The sequence below is a fragment of the Antedon mediterranea genome, chromosome 6, assembly GCF_964355755.1.
Source record: "Antedon mediterranea chromosome 6, ecAntMedi1.1, whole genome shotgun sequence".
NCBI lineage: Eukaryota > Metazoa > Echinodermata > Crinoidea > Comatulida > Antedonidae > Antedon > Antedon mediterranea.
The window spans coordinates 18580120-18594795 of record NC_092675.1 but is presented as its reverse complement, the minus strand read 5'-3'; the positions used below and the strand labels follow the sequence as shown (position 1 = coordinate 18594795).

Genomic DNA, 14676 nt, shown 5'->3' with positions numbered 1-14676 from the left:
GAATAATATATTTGATTTGTCTTTGGGGTCAAGGTCAAAGGTCATTCCAGTTTGACATCTAAATTATGCTAATTATCTCTTAATCCATTAGGTATTTTGAATAAGAATGTCAAAGTACAAATATAAACATGACCCTTAAGATTCAGAATAGCACATTTGATTTTTCATCTTACCCTGGGGTCACTGGGTCAAAGGTCACAATATAAAAAAAATTCAAATTATCCTTTAAATCAATTTGCATAGTAGTCTTACTACTACTAAAAACATAGCATATACAGTACAGACATTGCAGCAGATTGATGTCTGCAAACTGCGCCCACACTCCTCCCACCCAGAGATTACTAGATCAATGATTTTACCTTAAACATTTTGAAAAAATTGTTTATTTATTAAATATTATAACTACTAAATTTACATATAGGATCAGTAGGTCATTCTTATTTTGACATTTAATTTTACATTTAGGCATACTATATAGTTCTTGGGTCAGACTCGATCGAAAAGATGTTTTTGCCATACTCTGGACAATTCTCGCTTCACTGAGAATTCAGTAAAATTACATCAGAGTAGACCAATAAACTTAGCTTTCTGATAATTAGTAATTTATAAATTATCATCTATAATTTTTTTTTAAATCAAATTATCTACAGTTAAACCAGGGAAGAGTTAAATTAACTCTTCCCTGGTTAAACTAAGCAACAACAGTTGCAAAGAACTAGTTTTGTTAAAGTATACTTTAGTAAGTATCACAATGACTTACTGTCTTACTGTATTCATTACATTCTCGATTGAAGCATCATTTTGCTAATAAAAGTATTAATAAATACTGTTACTTAATCCTAATATATACTGATACTTTAAAATGTTTGTGTTTAGATAAATTTTAACATACACTAAGGGTATTTAAATATGAATACAAACTACACTTGTTTTTAATGGCTGGATTTTTTTAAATATTCATCCATCTCAAACTTAAAAATTTAGGGTGTTACGAAAGATTCTATTTTTTTTTAATGTATCTCTATATTTTCTGTATTTGTGTCATTTGAGAGCAGAGGACTCGTTCTTAATACTTATACTAAAGTAAACTATAGACACTTGTTCTAAAGATTTTTAGTTCACATAGTCTCTGTATTCTTAATACACAGAATATGTCATCTTTCACTACTGCACACACTTTGGTTAGTACAACTTAACTTTTCCCAATGTTAGGGTCAGGTTTTACTGTTTAAAAAGTGGTTGGTTACTGTTTGAACCACATGACCTCCATTTTCACAGCTACAAATTTTGTAACTAAAGGTGTTTCCACACTTTCCCATAATTTCAGTTTAAACACTTCACACAACCAGCCAGGATTGACAGTTTTTGTGTGACATATTTTAGCATAGTGTACTATTATAATCTAAAAAAAACAAACAAATATAATAAATGTAATTCCTTACAATTAAAACACCTTTCCTAATAGTCTGATCCCTGAAGGAGCTTTTCAAAATAGATATGATTTGTTCATAGTACATCATCCAAATTGAAATGAATTCACTTCATAATTAGAGTATTTTATATTGTAAGATAATGACATTTTATCTTGACCCAATACAAATTAATCAAATGCAAATCATAAGAACATATTACTGTATATTTCTATTAATACATTCTTGTTCAAAATACCTGATGTTTGAGAGATAATTAGCATATTTTATATGGCATAATTAGATGACATTTGACCCCATACAACTCAATTGCATCTTTCTGAATATTTAGGGTCATATTTATATTAAATACATTCTTGTTAAAAATACCTGATGTTTTGAGAGTTATTTTCAAATTGTATATAGTGTAATTAGATGACCTTTTGAACCTTGAACCCTAATACAATTCAATTACTGTACATTATTCTAAACCATTAGGGTCATGTTTAGGCCTATATTTGTACTTATAGTTATACATTCTTATTCAAAATACCTAATGGATTAAGAGATAATTAGCATATTTTAGAGGCCATACTGGAATGACCTTTGACCTTGACCCCAAAGACAAATCAAATACAATACCGTAAAACCTCGAAAAGAAGCCCATGGGCTTAAACCTCGAAAAGAAGCCCATCTCGAAAAGAAGCCCTCCTCTACAGTTTGCAAAAGTACTCTCGAAAAGAAGCCCATCTCGAAATGAAGCCCCCTGGGCTTCTTTTCAAGATAGTGTGGGTTCTTTTCGAGATAGACTACTATACTGTATTAGGAATGTAGGTTTATTAACTGAACGTCAAAAGAAACAGAAATAAACAGTACAAAGACGTGATTAAGAGTTACTGTAGTAGGATAATTTAATGCCAGATACTTGTGATGCAGACTGATGATAATAATTAATATGTATGATCGTGTTTATCATACATTTATTTTACAGTTTATTTTCGTCCACGGTGCTTTAATCGCATCTTGTATCTTTTTCTTGTCTACTTCGTTGGCATATATATATGTTTTTTGGCTTTTTATATTGTTTTTTAATTGGTATATTAAACATAATTTCATGGTTGAAAAAATATCTCAAAAGTCATATTATTGTAGTAGAAATTCACAAAATTGACAGCATTCATTTCGAAAAGAAGCCCCCCTCTACAGTTTGCAAAAGTACTCTCGAAAAGGAGCCCATCTCGAAAAGAAGCCCATCTCGAAAAGAAGCCCACCCAAGAGCACTAAAAAAATAAGAAGCCCATGGGCTTCTTTTCGAGGTTTTACGGTATTTTAAATCTTTAGGGTCACATTTATATTTGTACTTATACATTCTTATTCAAAATACCTAATGGATTAAGAGATAATTAGCATATTTTAGATGTCAAACTGGAATGACCTTTGACCCTGACCCCAAAGACAAATCAGATATATTCTGAATCTTTGGGGTCATGTTTATATTTGTTTTCACTACATTCTTACACCAAATTCTTTATGGTTTAAGAGATAATTGGGATCAAAGTTGTAAAATGGCAGCCATTTTGATTTTATGCAAATTAGGTAATTTATTATGGGCAGATCAGGGTAGATTTTGGATATGATAATATCTACATATAGTTGAGCATGTTTCAGCAAAAAAACAAACTGTTGCAATTTGTTTGACTGAAAAGTCTATTTCCACTCATCTGTCTCTTTCGTCATAGCTCATCACATTTAATAGAGCGCTCCACTTATCCGTATTCCAATTTTCCCCCATATTTTGATATTGTCAAGGTCAATCAATTATCTTTCGCATGATTTATGTTCGAAAGCGTGAATAGCCTGGATCACTTATTTTCATCATTACAGTAAATTTCAATTTGTTATAGCTCCTCAGAATGAAAAGTGATACTCATGATTACAAAATTTTCTGGAAGCTTTTGAATTGTAAATACGAATTCATGTACGAATTTTGCGCATCGGATGTTGTGACGTCATCATAATGGCCAGTTGAATTATAAAAGTCGTATTTTCATATTTTGCGTCATATTTCATGACATTTAAAACTAAAAGAGCGCGCATCCATATTCTACGTAACCAAATTTCGTCAACACGTTAATATGTTGTTGCTTAGATAATTCCCTTCCAAATTTGCTATATACGTGTTTCATTATGATGACGTCATTATGTTAAAAATCGTTATTTCCACCTATTATTTACTGTATGTAGGCCCTAGTATGTATACAGTATATATACCTATTGTATATTAGCTGTATATACTTAGACACAAAATAGAGGGCACACTAACATTTTATTTTCTTCAGGTCACAATGGCATAATCGTTTTTCTGTATGAGACGTGCACGTGGCGTTTGCGCGGCGGATAACCTAACTCGTCCATAGTGACCGAGTTCAAATCTAGTGTTTTGGTTTGTATCCGTTTCTCCAAATTTATCTTCTATCCCAAAACATAAACTTTAGTTTATAGATTAATAACTTAGATTGAGACGAGTCAGTAATTAAACAATAACCAACAGTTATGCCATTTCACCATTTTAATTGAAAGTAAACTAAACCGAGAAGGCAAAGTATAGAATATTTACATGATTAGGCTTCTTGAATAATGTTAAATCAGGTAATGTTATCATCAACTTCAATTTACTTAATGCATATCAGACACTGGTGTGGTACAAACCAGTGCCTAATGTTTATTAGTAAATGATACTTCCAAATAAACGATCATTTTTTTAAACAATTTTAAATAATAATTTTGAGTTTTAAAGGTTGTGACATTATTATCCTGTACTTAACATTGGTTCAATTGCCATTTTTAAGATTAAAGCTACGTTCACATTGAGCCCGAACTCGATCCGGTTGCCGGAGAAAACTCCGAGCTACGTTTAGGTTTTCGATAACACACGTATGTTTATTCCGGAATCGAATCCGGAATACGTTAATCAGAACAGTTACACCATTTTTTTTAACGATTTTCTACCGGTTACCGAATCTGAATATTGGCTAAGTGTGAACGAAGCATAAACAAATGTTAAACATTTCAATTACTCGTCATTGGCGCCGCCTCCACAATCTTCTATTAATGTATTAATCACCTCTTCTACCTTTTCACACATATTTTGTGTGTCATCTTCGACCGTCAGTTGTTCGGACGCAAAACATGCGTCCCGCATATGCAACAAGGTATCTTTCAAATGACGAGCCATGTCATCAGCAAACCTGCGTGCTGGATCAGGTTTCTTACAGACAACGCTTCTTTGCGCCTCACACGAAATATCATCCCACGAATATGGATCACGAAACGGAAACCACGCACAATTCTGTCCGGAGCCAGCGTTGTTTGGTTCTCCTCTTGAAAACCGTCCATTAAAAAAATCATTACCAGGTTCAGCCAAAGTAAATCTCCCTTCATATTGCATGTCGTCTATACCAACCCATGTTGTTGGTGGGTCCGACGACGGATCATCTTGAATATTATCATAAACATACTCATTCTCTTCCGGGGTTGTAATTGCTAATATATAACCACCATGTCCAATACACGATGCCTTAGCTGTAGGATAATCAACGGAATCACTATAGCGCTTGTAGCAATGTCCTTGATTCTCGGTCCAGCCAGCTGCACATGGAGCTACATTTTCACATATATACTGTGCACTATTGCTACAGCGCATGTCGTCCCATCCATACGTCTCTCTAAATGGAAAGTAGGAACAGTCCTGATTACCTCCCCAATCGTTAGGTTCACCTCTAGTGTATCCACCTCTAAAGAAATCTGTTCCATCCAAAAATGTAAAGACGTTTTCATGACCATTATCATCAAGGCCTATCCACGTATTACGCAAATCCAGTTCTTGTGCTTTATCGATAACGAAAGCATTCTCCGCGTCGTTATGAATAGACACCATATGCCCTCCTTGAGTAGTGCAATATTCTTCAGATGCAGCATAGTTTCGTTGTGTATTGTCGAACTTGTAGCAGCTGTCGCCATATGAAAGCCAATTACCGCTGCAGCTTGTCGCCATTTGTTGAAAGTCAGGTTTCTTGCAGACAGCTTTTCGTTGCGCCCCACACGAAACATCATCCCATGCATCATCTTCACGAAACGGAAACCACACACAATTCTGTCCGGAGCCAGCGTTGTTCGGTTCTCCTCTTGAAAACCGGCCAACAAAAGATTCAGTATCCAATTCATCAGCATAATGCCATAGCCCTTCCGTATCTGTGTCGTCTAGACCAACCCATGTTCTTGGTGGCCTTTCACTTCCACTTATTTCTATAGCAACATTCCTAATGACGAAAGTATTCTCATCGTCGGTTGTAATTGATACCAAGTAACCACCTTCTTCAGTACATCTTGCCTTGGCTTGGGCGTAAATCATTTCTTCTGGAAAAAACTTGTAACAATGGCCATTTTGTCCCCACGTAATCCATCCTTCTTCGCATTCAACATTTTTTTCACATACAAATCTGCTGTTCCGGCTACAATCTAAGTCGTCCCATCCATATGGTGTCGGTCCAAATGGAAAATAAGAACAGTCCTGTCCAGCCCCGTGATTGTTAGGTTCACCTCTAGTGTATCCACCTCTATAGAAAGGTGTTCCATCCAAATATGTAAATTCGTTTTCATGACCATTATCATCAAGCCCTATCCACGTATTACCCATATCTAAATCCCGTGCTGTTCTGGTAACGAAATCGTTCTCAGCTTCACTATGAATAGACACCAGGTGTGCTCCGTGGTTCAAACAAAATACTTCAGAATCAGCATAGTTCCGGTTACCACCTATTTGATTAAACAAGTAGCAGTAGCCATTGTATGACTCCCAACCATCTTCACACGCTGTCGCAAGTGCGACAAAGCCGATGATCGCCAGTATTGGGCGCATCTTGATTGTTTGGCGGTGCAGACACTAATGATTGTACTGTAAAGGTCCAAACTAATTTAAATGCTCATAGCAGGGGAATGCGAAATTATCATTATTGATTTGACTATTTAATCTTGTGGGAACAAATCATGGTAAATTCCAATCGATAATTATATTTGATCACGCAATTGATTTTGGATCAGCCAGGATAATCTTTCGTTGGTATAACACCTGTTTCCACCATGCGATCTTATCAGAAGTATTTCTTTATGCAGATCAGGAATGTTTGATTCGCACGAATAAAAGCATATAGCCCAACCTTTGTAATTCTATAATCATGTTATAGAATATATATACTTTTGCGTATGACAGCTGTATTTAAAAAAAAAACTATAGGTCTATAAAGAATGTTTAGTCAATAAAAATGAAAGATTGTTAATTTAAAACGGAAGTTGAAGAAGAATAAAGTATGTTTGATATAGGCCCTACCGTAAATTGTTGTGTTACAAAAAAGCGGGCCCAGATTAGTAATATTATTGTTTATCACTGTTTAGCATGTTTAATTTAAATAGAAATACATTACAAGAAAATTAATGAATGACGATTTCAATCCACTTTGGATTTGAAGAAAGAACAAAACTGAAGATTAAATAATTTCATATACCATAAATAGGCCTATTAGATTCAGTTCAGTTATTGTTCATAGACAGGTGAATATAAATCTATGTCTTATGTCAGTGGGTAGCAGCGCAAAAGACGAAATAAAAAAATATCGAAATGAATGGATTATTATTTTATTATTGATTGACGGAAACAATACAAGAAATAACGGAGAAACGAGCCACTGTCCAGAAGTCACTATACAATTAATGAACGTTATGAGTTAAATAGTGGAAATATTGCATTATTTATTTAAAATAGAATAATCAATCAATCTGTCTTACTCATGAAATATTCTCTCCATTCAACGAATATAAAACATTCATTATTTGTTTTACAGTATAACACACATATGGCTTTAATATAAACTTTTATTCAATTAGTTCGTTGCTTCCATCTTGAATCAATGTTGAAAGCTAGGCTATAATATTAGGCCATTAAAAAAAGCAGCACTACCAATTTTAAACGCGGGGTATTTATGTTCTTTTCCTGGACGTTTTCCTACGCGTCTCTTCAACTTTATCTTCATTGCAAACGAACGTCACTTTAATACGGCATAGATACTGGAGTCGATTCCCGTTAATATGGGTAAATTCAGTGGTCCGCATCGAACAAGATATCTTTTGTAAATTAGTTTTATCATAGACGAAACAGAGTCAATAGACCTGTAACAAACATTAACACAATTGAAAAAGGATGTGAATAATTCGACACTGCATTATTGTTCTGGTTTAATACAATTGTTTTAGTGTCTGTATCAAGAATGCTAGATGTAGTTGTGCCATCTGCGGCGGGTACAGTTGGTGTGATTCCAGCCCCTTGTAAAGCAGCTGTATTTGAGCAGCCTATCCACCAAATTGCCGTGAGTCTGGGGTAGTCCGCTTCTACGTCAAATGCTTTGTCGTTAAAACGCCAATAGCTGCTTCCCGAAAAAAAATATGTCTTTCCATTCTTCCACTGCATAGCCGTTTCAATGCGAGGTGGAAGTCCTTTCCAATTTGATAACGGTGCTGGGTAGCCTGGATCAACCTGATAAGTAGTTGGGTTGTATCGATAATATTGTCCATCTTTTACAAAATATATACGACCATTTCCACTCCATACAAAAACTGCGTCCATGTTGGCTGGTGCTCCACGCCAGTTCGAAATAGGTTTTGGGTAGTCAACATCAGGAACTCGATTTGTGTATCTCCAGTACTTGTTTCCCTTTAAGAAATATCAAAACAAATGTTGGAAAGAATGCTATGACATTTACTTACGATGGATAAATTACTCTGTCATGACGATAAGCAAACGGGACGTTAGCCTTCTCCACCACCTTATTTGTTTAAGGTACCCTTTTTTAAAGAAATATTATATCGTAGATCTATCAACCAGTGCCATAGTTTTGTTTGTATCGATCTTGGGTATTGCAATACTTACCTTGAAAAAGTACGTTTTACCACTTCTTTCCCAGAAGAATCCTGCATCAAGTTTGTTGGGTAGCCCTGGCCAGCCTTCTTGGATTGGCTTTGGATAACCATTGGCTGCACCAGTATCAGTAATAAGCCAGTAGTTATTACCTGTTGAGTAATATATAAACACGATATCATACTACTGAGTTACATTCATAGTAAAAATAATGCAAAAATATATATTTATCTGTTAATTTCCTATATGTTTACTGCTGTTTATTATTGTACCGAAAATTAATTAATGTAATATAATAATTTAGCCTCAGACCATTACCATAAAATCCAAATGTGTTCCCATCTGCAGTCCTTGTCATCACATCTAGTTTTCCACCACATTCTGATGGTTTACGTGTCGGGTTGTACGTTGGTGGGTCCGTTGCAGGTCCTTGTACTGCTGTTTTTCTACCATAAAGGTGTTGAATTCCTTCAATATCATCTCTATGTAATTTGTAGCTTGGTATATATCCTCTATAAAAAGGCGCCATTAGTGAAGCGCTGACGTCAGAATGAGCAAGACCTAAACTATGACCAAATTCATGGGCTGCTACTTGAAAAAGATTTGTTCCTAGATATAAATTACGACCATTATTAGTCAAAATAAGCAAAAATTGTGTGAAAACAAAGTCAAAATAATTGATTTGGGATACTTTTTTGAAATCTTGTTTTCATAGCTAGCATCACAAAAGTTTATGCCATTGATTGTTTTTGGTCAGGGAGGGAGGGGAAATGCCATGGTATGCCTATATACTATAGTTTGTCAATATTTCACCAGTGAATATTTCCGACTCTTCACTATTCGTCTTTAACGGGAAGTAAATTACTTTATATTAGTATGATTCATTTATTTTGCATATTGTGTCATTCGTTTAAATTATTCTTTTCAGACACTGATCATATATTTGAATTATCTTCTTGAAAGATTGCAAATTACAAAATATCAAAGATAAACGTAAAATTAGAACAAAAAAAAACAGAAATAAAGTTGTGCATTCCCACAGTTTAACACATTAACCAGTGGTAAGTAAGTAAAGGTAGACCCCTATATTTAAATTTCAATTCAATCTTTATTTCCAATCATCTTCACTTCACGCAGTAAACAACGTAGGACAGGGAAGGATTACACAAAAGAATTTTTTTATGAAATAATGACTTTACAGAACATTATTAGTTACATGGAATATAGTTTCTAAAATTTGTTAGTTCTAACTGGTGGAGTTTTTAGCAGTATAGGCCTAACACATTTTCCGATAAACGTAATAGTCAAGATATCGTGCGTGGGAAGGACAGTTGTTATTGTGTTCTGTTTTGATCTGTATTGAATTATTATAGATTTGTTTTATTCATTATTTAAGCGCATTACAATCTATTTTGTCGTAATTTAAAAATCATTTGCAAAGTTGTGAAATGTTGTTAGATCTTGCATCGACCATAACCGGACGTGTTACGCGGTATTTTGCACACATTGTTCGAGTTTAATACCGTTCTAATATTAGTAACACACTTTCGCTCGAACAATCATGGGATCAGGGATTAGTTGAGGTGTGGGTGGTGTTTGACGTTTTTGACTTAGTTCCAACTACTACGCAACCTCTCAGGATGAGTAATTCGGCCCAATAAAACGTGACAGTTTTGATCAATCTAGGTTTAACAGAATACCGTGGCGAATCCCTTATTTCTTTGGGATGTAGAGTAAGGGGTGAGGTTGGAAGGGTCCCGTAAACCTAACAAAGGCCTTTTACTATGCTTAATCTTTCGCATTATATTTTGATCCAATTGTGATGTTTAGGGTTAAAACAGTTATTAATATTAACAACTTTAACCTACTATTGAAACATGGATTGGTGTACATAGACTCATTAGACGTGTTAACAAGAATGAACTGTATTATAACAAAAGCAGTACGCTCACAGCGCATATTGCATAAATCAATCTCGATACTCGTCACAGAGTTCAATTGAGTAGTTATTGAATATCATGTGATCCACAATCCTTCAATCAAATGACAAGAATCCGCTCAGGTGTGTTATAATAAGTGCTATATAACGTGTTTATAATAATACATGCACACGTTTAACTTACCTGAGTAACTATTTAGAGTAAAACGCTCTGCGTCGTCAAAATGAGCATCCCCACCGAACTGTGGGAAGTAGGCATGGGCTAACGTACCACCGATGCCATCGAATGGATTGCCGTCACCGTGGCTACCTTTCGCAAATTGTATAACGATGTCAGCTCCCCTCTTGCTATTCTGTCTTTTGAAACTCAATGCGGTTTGTTTAGCCCAAATCTAATAAAACGACAATTGTTGCATTACACTTTAAAATGGCATTCACATAAGTATGATAATTTTGTAGAGGTTCTGGTGCACAGGCTAAGTGAAATTCTACACTAATTTTAATAGGCCTAATGGTAGTGTCGTTTTCTCTTTTATTTGTACATGATTGACTCGTAAATGTTCATACTTTCGTTTGTTCATTATTAATGTATCCGGCCGTCGGTCCGTTTATTCATTCATTTATCTATTTGCTATTCATACATTTTATATTTATTTATTTATCTATTTTCTTTTTATTTGTTTGATTGTTTATGTTTCGTCATCGTGCATTGGATGTTTATTAAAAATGAATTACAGAATGGATCTTACATCAAATGCTGCTTGAATAACTTTCACTTGATTAGCTTGTGAAAGATCAGGTGAGAAGTTTTCTATAAAGTAAGTAAGGTCGTTCTTAGGCCATCTGCTTCCTTGAGGTGCGTATCGTCTTCTGCGTCTTGCGTCTTGACCAGTACCCACAAAGTCTGGGTTACCACATCGAGGTAGACTCATCATTTCCATAGTAGTTTCGTCAAATTTACCTATATAATACAATTTTTTTATATCTCAGACAGACACAGACTAAAAAAACGAAGACTCGATTTCGACGACGACGATGACATGGGACAAATGAAGTAACACATACCTTAGGCCCCAGGTCGTCGCAATTCGAATGTTCCTTAATATGCCTACAACCAACTCAACACAACCAGTATATCCGTAATTAGCACAATAAATACACGTAGTAAAGTTTATGATTGACTTTAAGTGACAAATTCTTACCTGTTACCGAAATGTTAGCAAAGCGTTGGAATTTTTTAAGACCTTCAATAAGTTCATCCTGTGACCTAAGTTGACCTGATTTGGCATCTACAGGATCCATGTGATTAAAAACTGTCAGATATTCCTTTGAAGTAAGGAAATAATAAAAACATTTATGTATAAGATGTATTTAAAATGACACAAAGAGAAGAAAATTATAATAGAAAGATAAAAGAAACCAGCTAACTTGGGAGTAGACCAATGATATAAATATGCTTAAAAGGCCATGTCCTCATCCGCACGCACTCTTTCACTTATACAGTAGCACGCTTATTTCGAATATTGATAAACTTTAAACATAATTTATTAAGCCCAATGCACAAACATTCTGTGCCAAATGTCTTTCGTTTACGATTAATAAGTCGAATAAGACTAGACTAAATGAGTAATATAAAAGGTTATATATTCATGAATGACAGCACAGAAATTGCGATAGATCACTTATAGGGGTGGTGCGTAGGCGGGTAGGCCTACAATATAGAGGACCTAATCATTCTACAGATAGGCCTACACTACTTTTATCAAATTAGAAAAAAAATTGTCCTATTTCTACAGTTTTATTTCATTTGATATTTAATTTTATATTATTAAGTTGTCGATAGTTCTCGATGACTTATCGAATTGAAAACTAGTTTACGCTCGTCCTATAGCAGCCGTTCACACGCGTGCTCGATCCTTGGAGTAATATGCCTTCTATTTTACGTATCGGAAAAAGAGGAAATTAGTCGAATAAATCGAATTGAAAGTTTTGGAAATCAGTGGTGATAATCATCTCTGTATACGTATCACATGAGTCCTTCATAATTTGTTTATCTTGAAATTAAAATTTAGTACAATTGAGTTTAACCAGTGAAAAAGTTCATGAAATTATAGCCGGACTAATCGAATTTATAATGTTAACGTCGGTGACGCACATGCGTCTCAATTTTACTGTTTTAACATGTTTAGAAAAGTTGTATTCACTTAAATAAATTAATCGTCATAATTGTTTTAACCACAATAAAAAAAATCATCTTAATGTGCTCTTAAACTAATAAAATATAAATGTGGGCCGATATAACATTTTTTTTTAAATGTTGATGTAAATGGGATACATTCCTGTTCTGTAATTACAAAGCAAAATGAACGTTATGTTTAAAAATATATATATATTTCTATCATATTTGTCTTGTTCTTAATTGTGTATAGAATGAAATGTGCTCTTTGTTTTATTTTAAACATATGTTTTAAAATTAAATTGTATTTATTTAATTTTCAACTTCAGAAAACCTAAATAGCATAACTAAAAAATATTTTAAAATATGACATAAACAAACTTAGAAAGCATTCTAAAACTAAGCGATCGGAATATACTCACCATTGCAGCATTTGCATTTGTGACTGGGGAAGTATCTCCATAACGAACACTTAAAATTGACAAAAGAACTACAACAGACAACATGTTAGCAACTTGTCTGTTCTACTGGAAGTGAACACCGGTATCTTGTCTGTCGTGTCCTAGATCAGACAGTATTTTAAGTTGAGCTCTATTCCTCCCAAGACACTTATAGGCAGACGACACTGAACTAAGCGCTCAACAAGTGACCGGGTTTTTATAGGGAAGTGAAGAATATTTTCTTCGCCGGGGTTGCACGCCAATTGAGTTGCGGTTAACTACTCTTAAAGCACGTGAAGTGAGTAATAGCATTGTGTTGGCAAAAAAACTCCTATAGAATTCCAAATACAGTATGTATAAAATACGAAACCGAACCAGAAACAAATATCTAATTGGTAGTAGATGATAAAAACTATTATAGCTTTAACAAAAACAACTTTGAAAATTGGGAAACTTGACTGATCATGAAATAGAAGAATATGACTTGAATATGAACTACCAATGATGCTGTTAATTTAATCGTTTTTATTCCAAAATCCAACACATTGTATTTTGATTCTGAAATATTAATAAATAAATTGCACCTTGGTACTTGAATTTCTGAACCACGATAGTTCTGTACTAGTATAGTCTACATGTTTTATTAATAACCAACATTTGATAAATAAATCGAGTATGCGAGTACAACGCTCACGGTTTACTAATGCATGTTTATTTTCCATTACACATTTTACATAGCACAATATTTAATAAGAAATTATAGAAACAAAAAAAATCAATGATCAATAATACCAATCATTAACGTGTACTGATTGATATGTCAGTCATTTTGAAATTTAAAATTGTGTTCGATCATAGGTTGAGGTTAATATTTGTCTTGGTTTACACTAAACGGTATATTCATGTTTCAGTTTTTTCTATATATTTTTTTTTTTATGATTCAAATAATTTGTTACGCAAAGCATATAGAGGAAGTATTCTATTGTCCAAGTACATAATATTTCGCCTTTATACGATAGGAGTATCAACCCTGTTTTGTGAGTCACTAATAGTAAGTATTACTCAGTGAAAAGTTCCTCTCTTTAGAGCGGTCGTTACGTCATAAAAACACATGGCTCTTATTCTGTAATAGTATTAAAGTATTATGTTTTTTTTTCGTTAGTTTTTTTTACAAACATGAACGTAGGCCCAAGGCTAGTTGATATTCTTAGCCTACCTAATTAATATAAGTTACAGCCAATGACTTTAAGACGTTATCATTATTACCGTTACGTTATAATACGTTATTAATATTAAACAAGATAATAATAACAGGATTTTTATAGCGCACATACCACTCAAGAGTGCTCAAGGCGCATTAAAAAAAAAATAAATAAATAAAATAAAAAAATAAAACAAATCATACAAATGCCCGACAAATAAAATGCAATTTCTTTGGAGGGTCCCCATCCGTTCTCGTTCTGTCGCGGTCCCGGACCCCTACCTAGGTGACCAAACAAAGGAACAGGATACACATTTTCCTTGCCACAGACGACCGGGTGCTCAGAGACAACAACCAAGACAGAGGCACCCCAAAGATAATGCTGGTCAGGAAAAAGTATACTATACAATTCTAGAACTTTAAGAAACCTCATGATTTCCATATGCCTTAATGAATAAATGTGTTTTTAATAATTTTTTAAAAGTATCAACAGTTTTGCAAAATCTGATAGAGCTCGGTAGAGCATTCCATAGACGAGGAGCAG

At 34.1% G+C, this 14676-nt stretch overlaps 2 protein-coding genes across 2 annotated transcripts; both read right to left on the bottom strand.

The window, feature by feature from the left end:
* Positions 1 to 3960: 3960 nt before the first annotated feature.
* LOC140052227 (macrophage mannose receptor 1-like) lies at positions 3961 to 6367 on the bottom strand. Its single transcript, XM_072097690.1, has one exon. The coding sequence runs from the start codon at positions 6325 to 6327 to the stop codon at positions 4483 to 4485; it is 1845 nt and encodes a 614-aa protein (XP_071953791.1). The 5' UTR covers positions 6328 to 6367; the 3' UTR covers positions 3961 to 4482.
* A 726-nt stretch (positions 6368 to 7093) lies between these two features.
* On the bottom strand, positions 7094 to 13128 carry LOC140051961 (macrophage metalloelastase-like). The gene is made up of 7 exons (XM_072097317.1): positions 12914 to 13128; positions 11518 to 11641; positions 11065 to 11276; positions 10500 to 10707; positions 8695 to 8985; positions 8389 to 8528; positions 7094 to 8172 (listed from the first exon to the last, which is right to left on the bottom strand). Exons 1-7 carry the CDS (start codon positions 12995 to 12997, stop codon positions 7606 to 7608), a joined length of 1626 nt encoding a protein of 541 aa, XP_071953418.1. The 5' UTR covers positions 12998 to 13128; the 3' UTR covers positions 7094 to 7605.
* Between the last annotated feature and the right edge of the window lie 1548 nt (positions 13129 to 14676).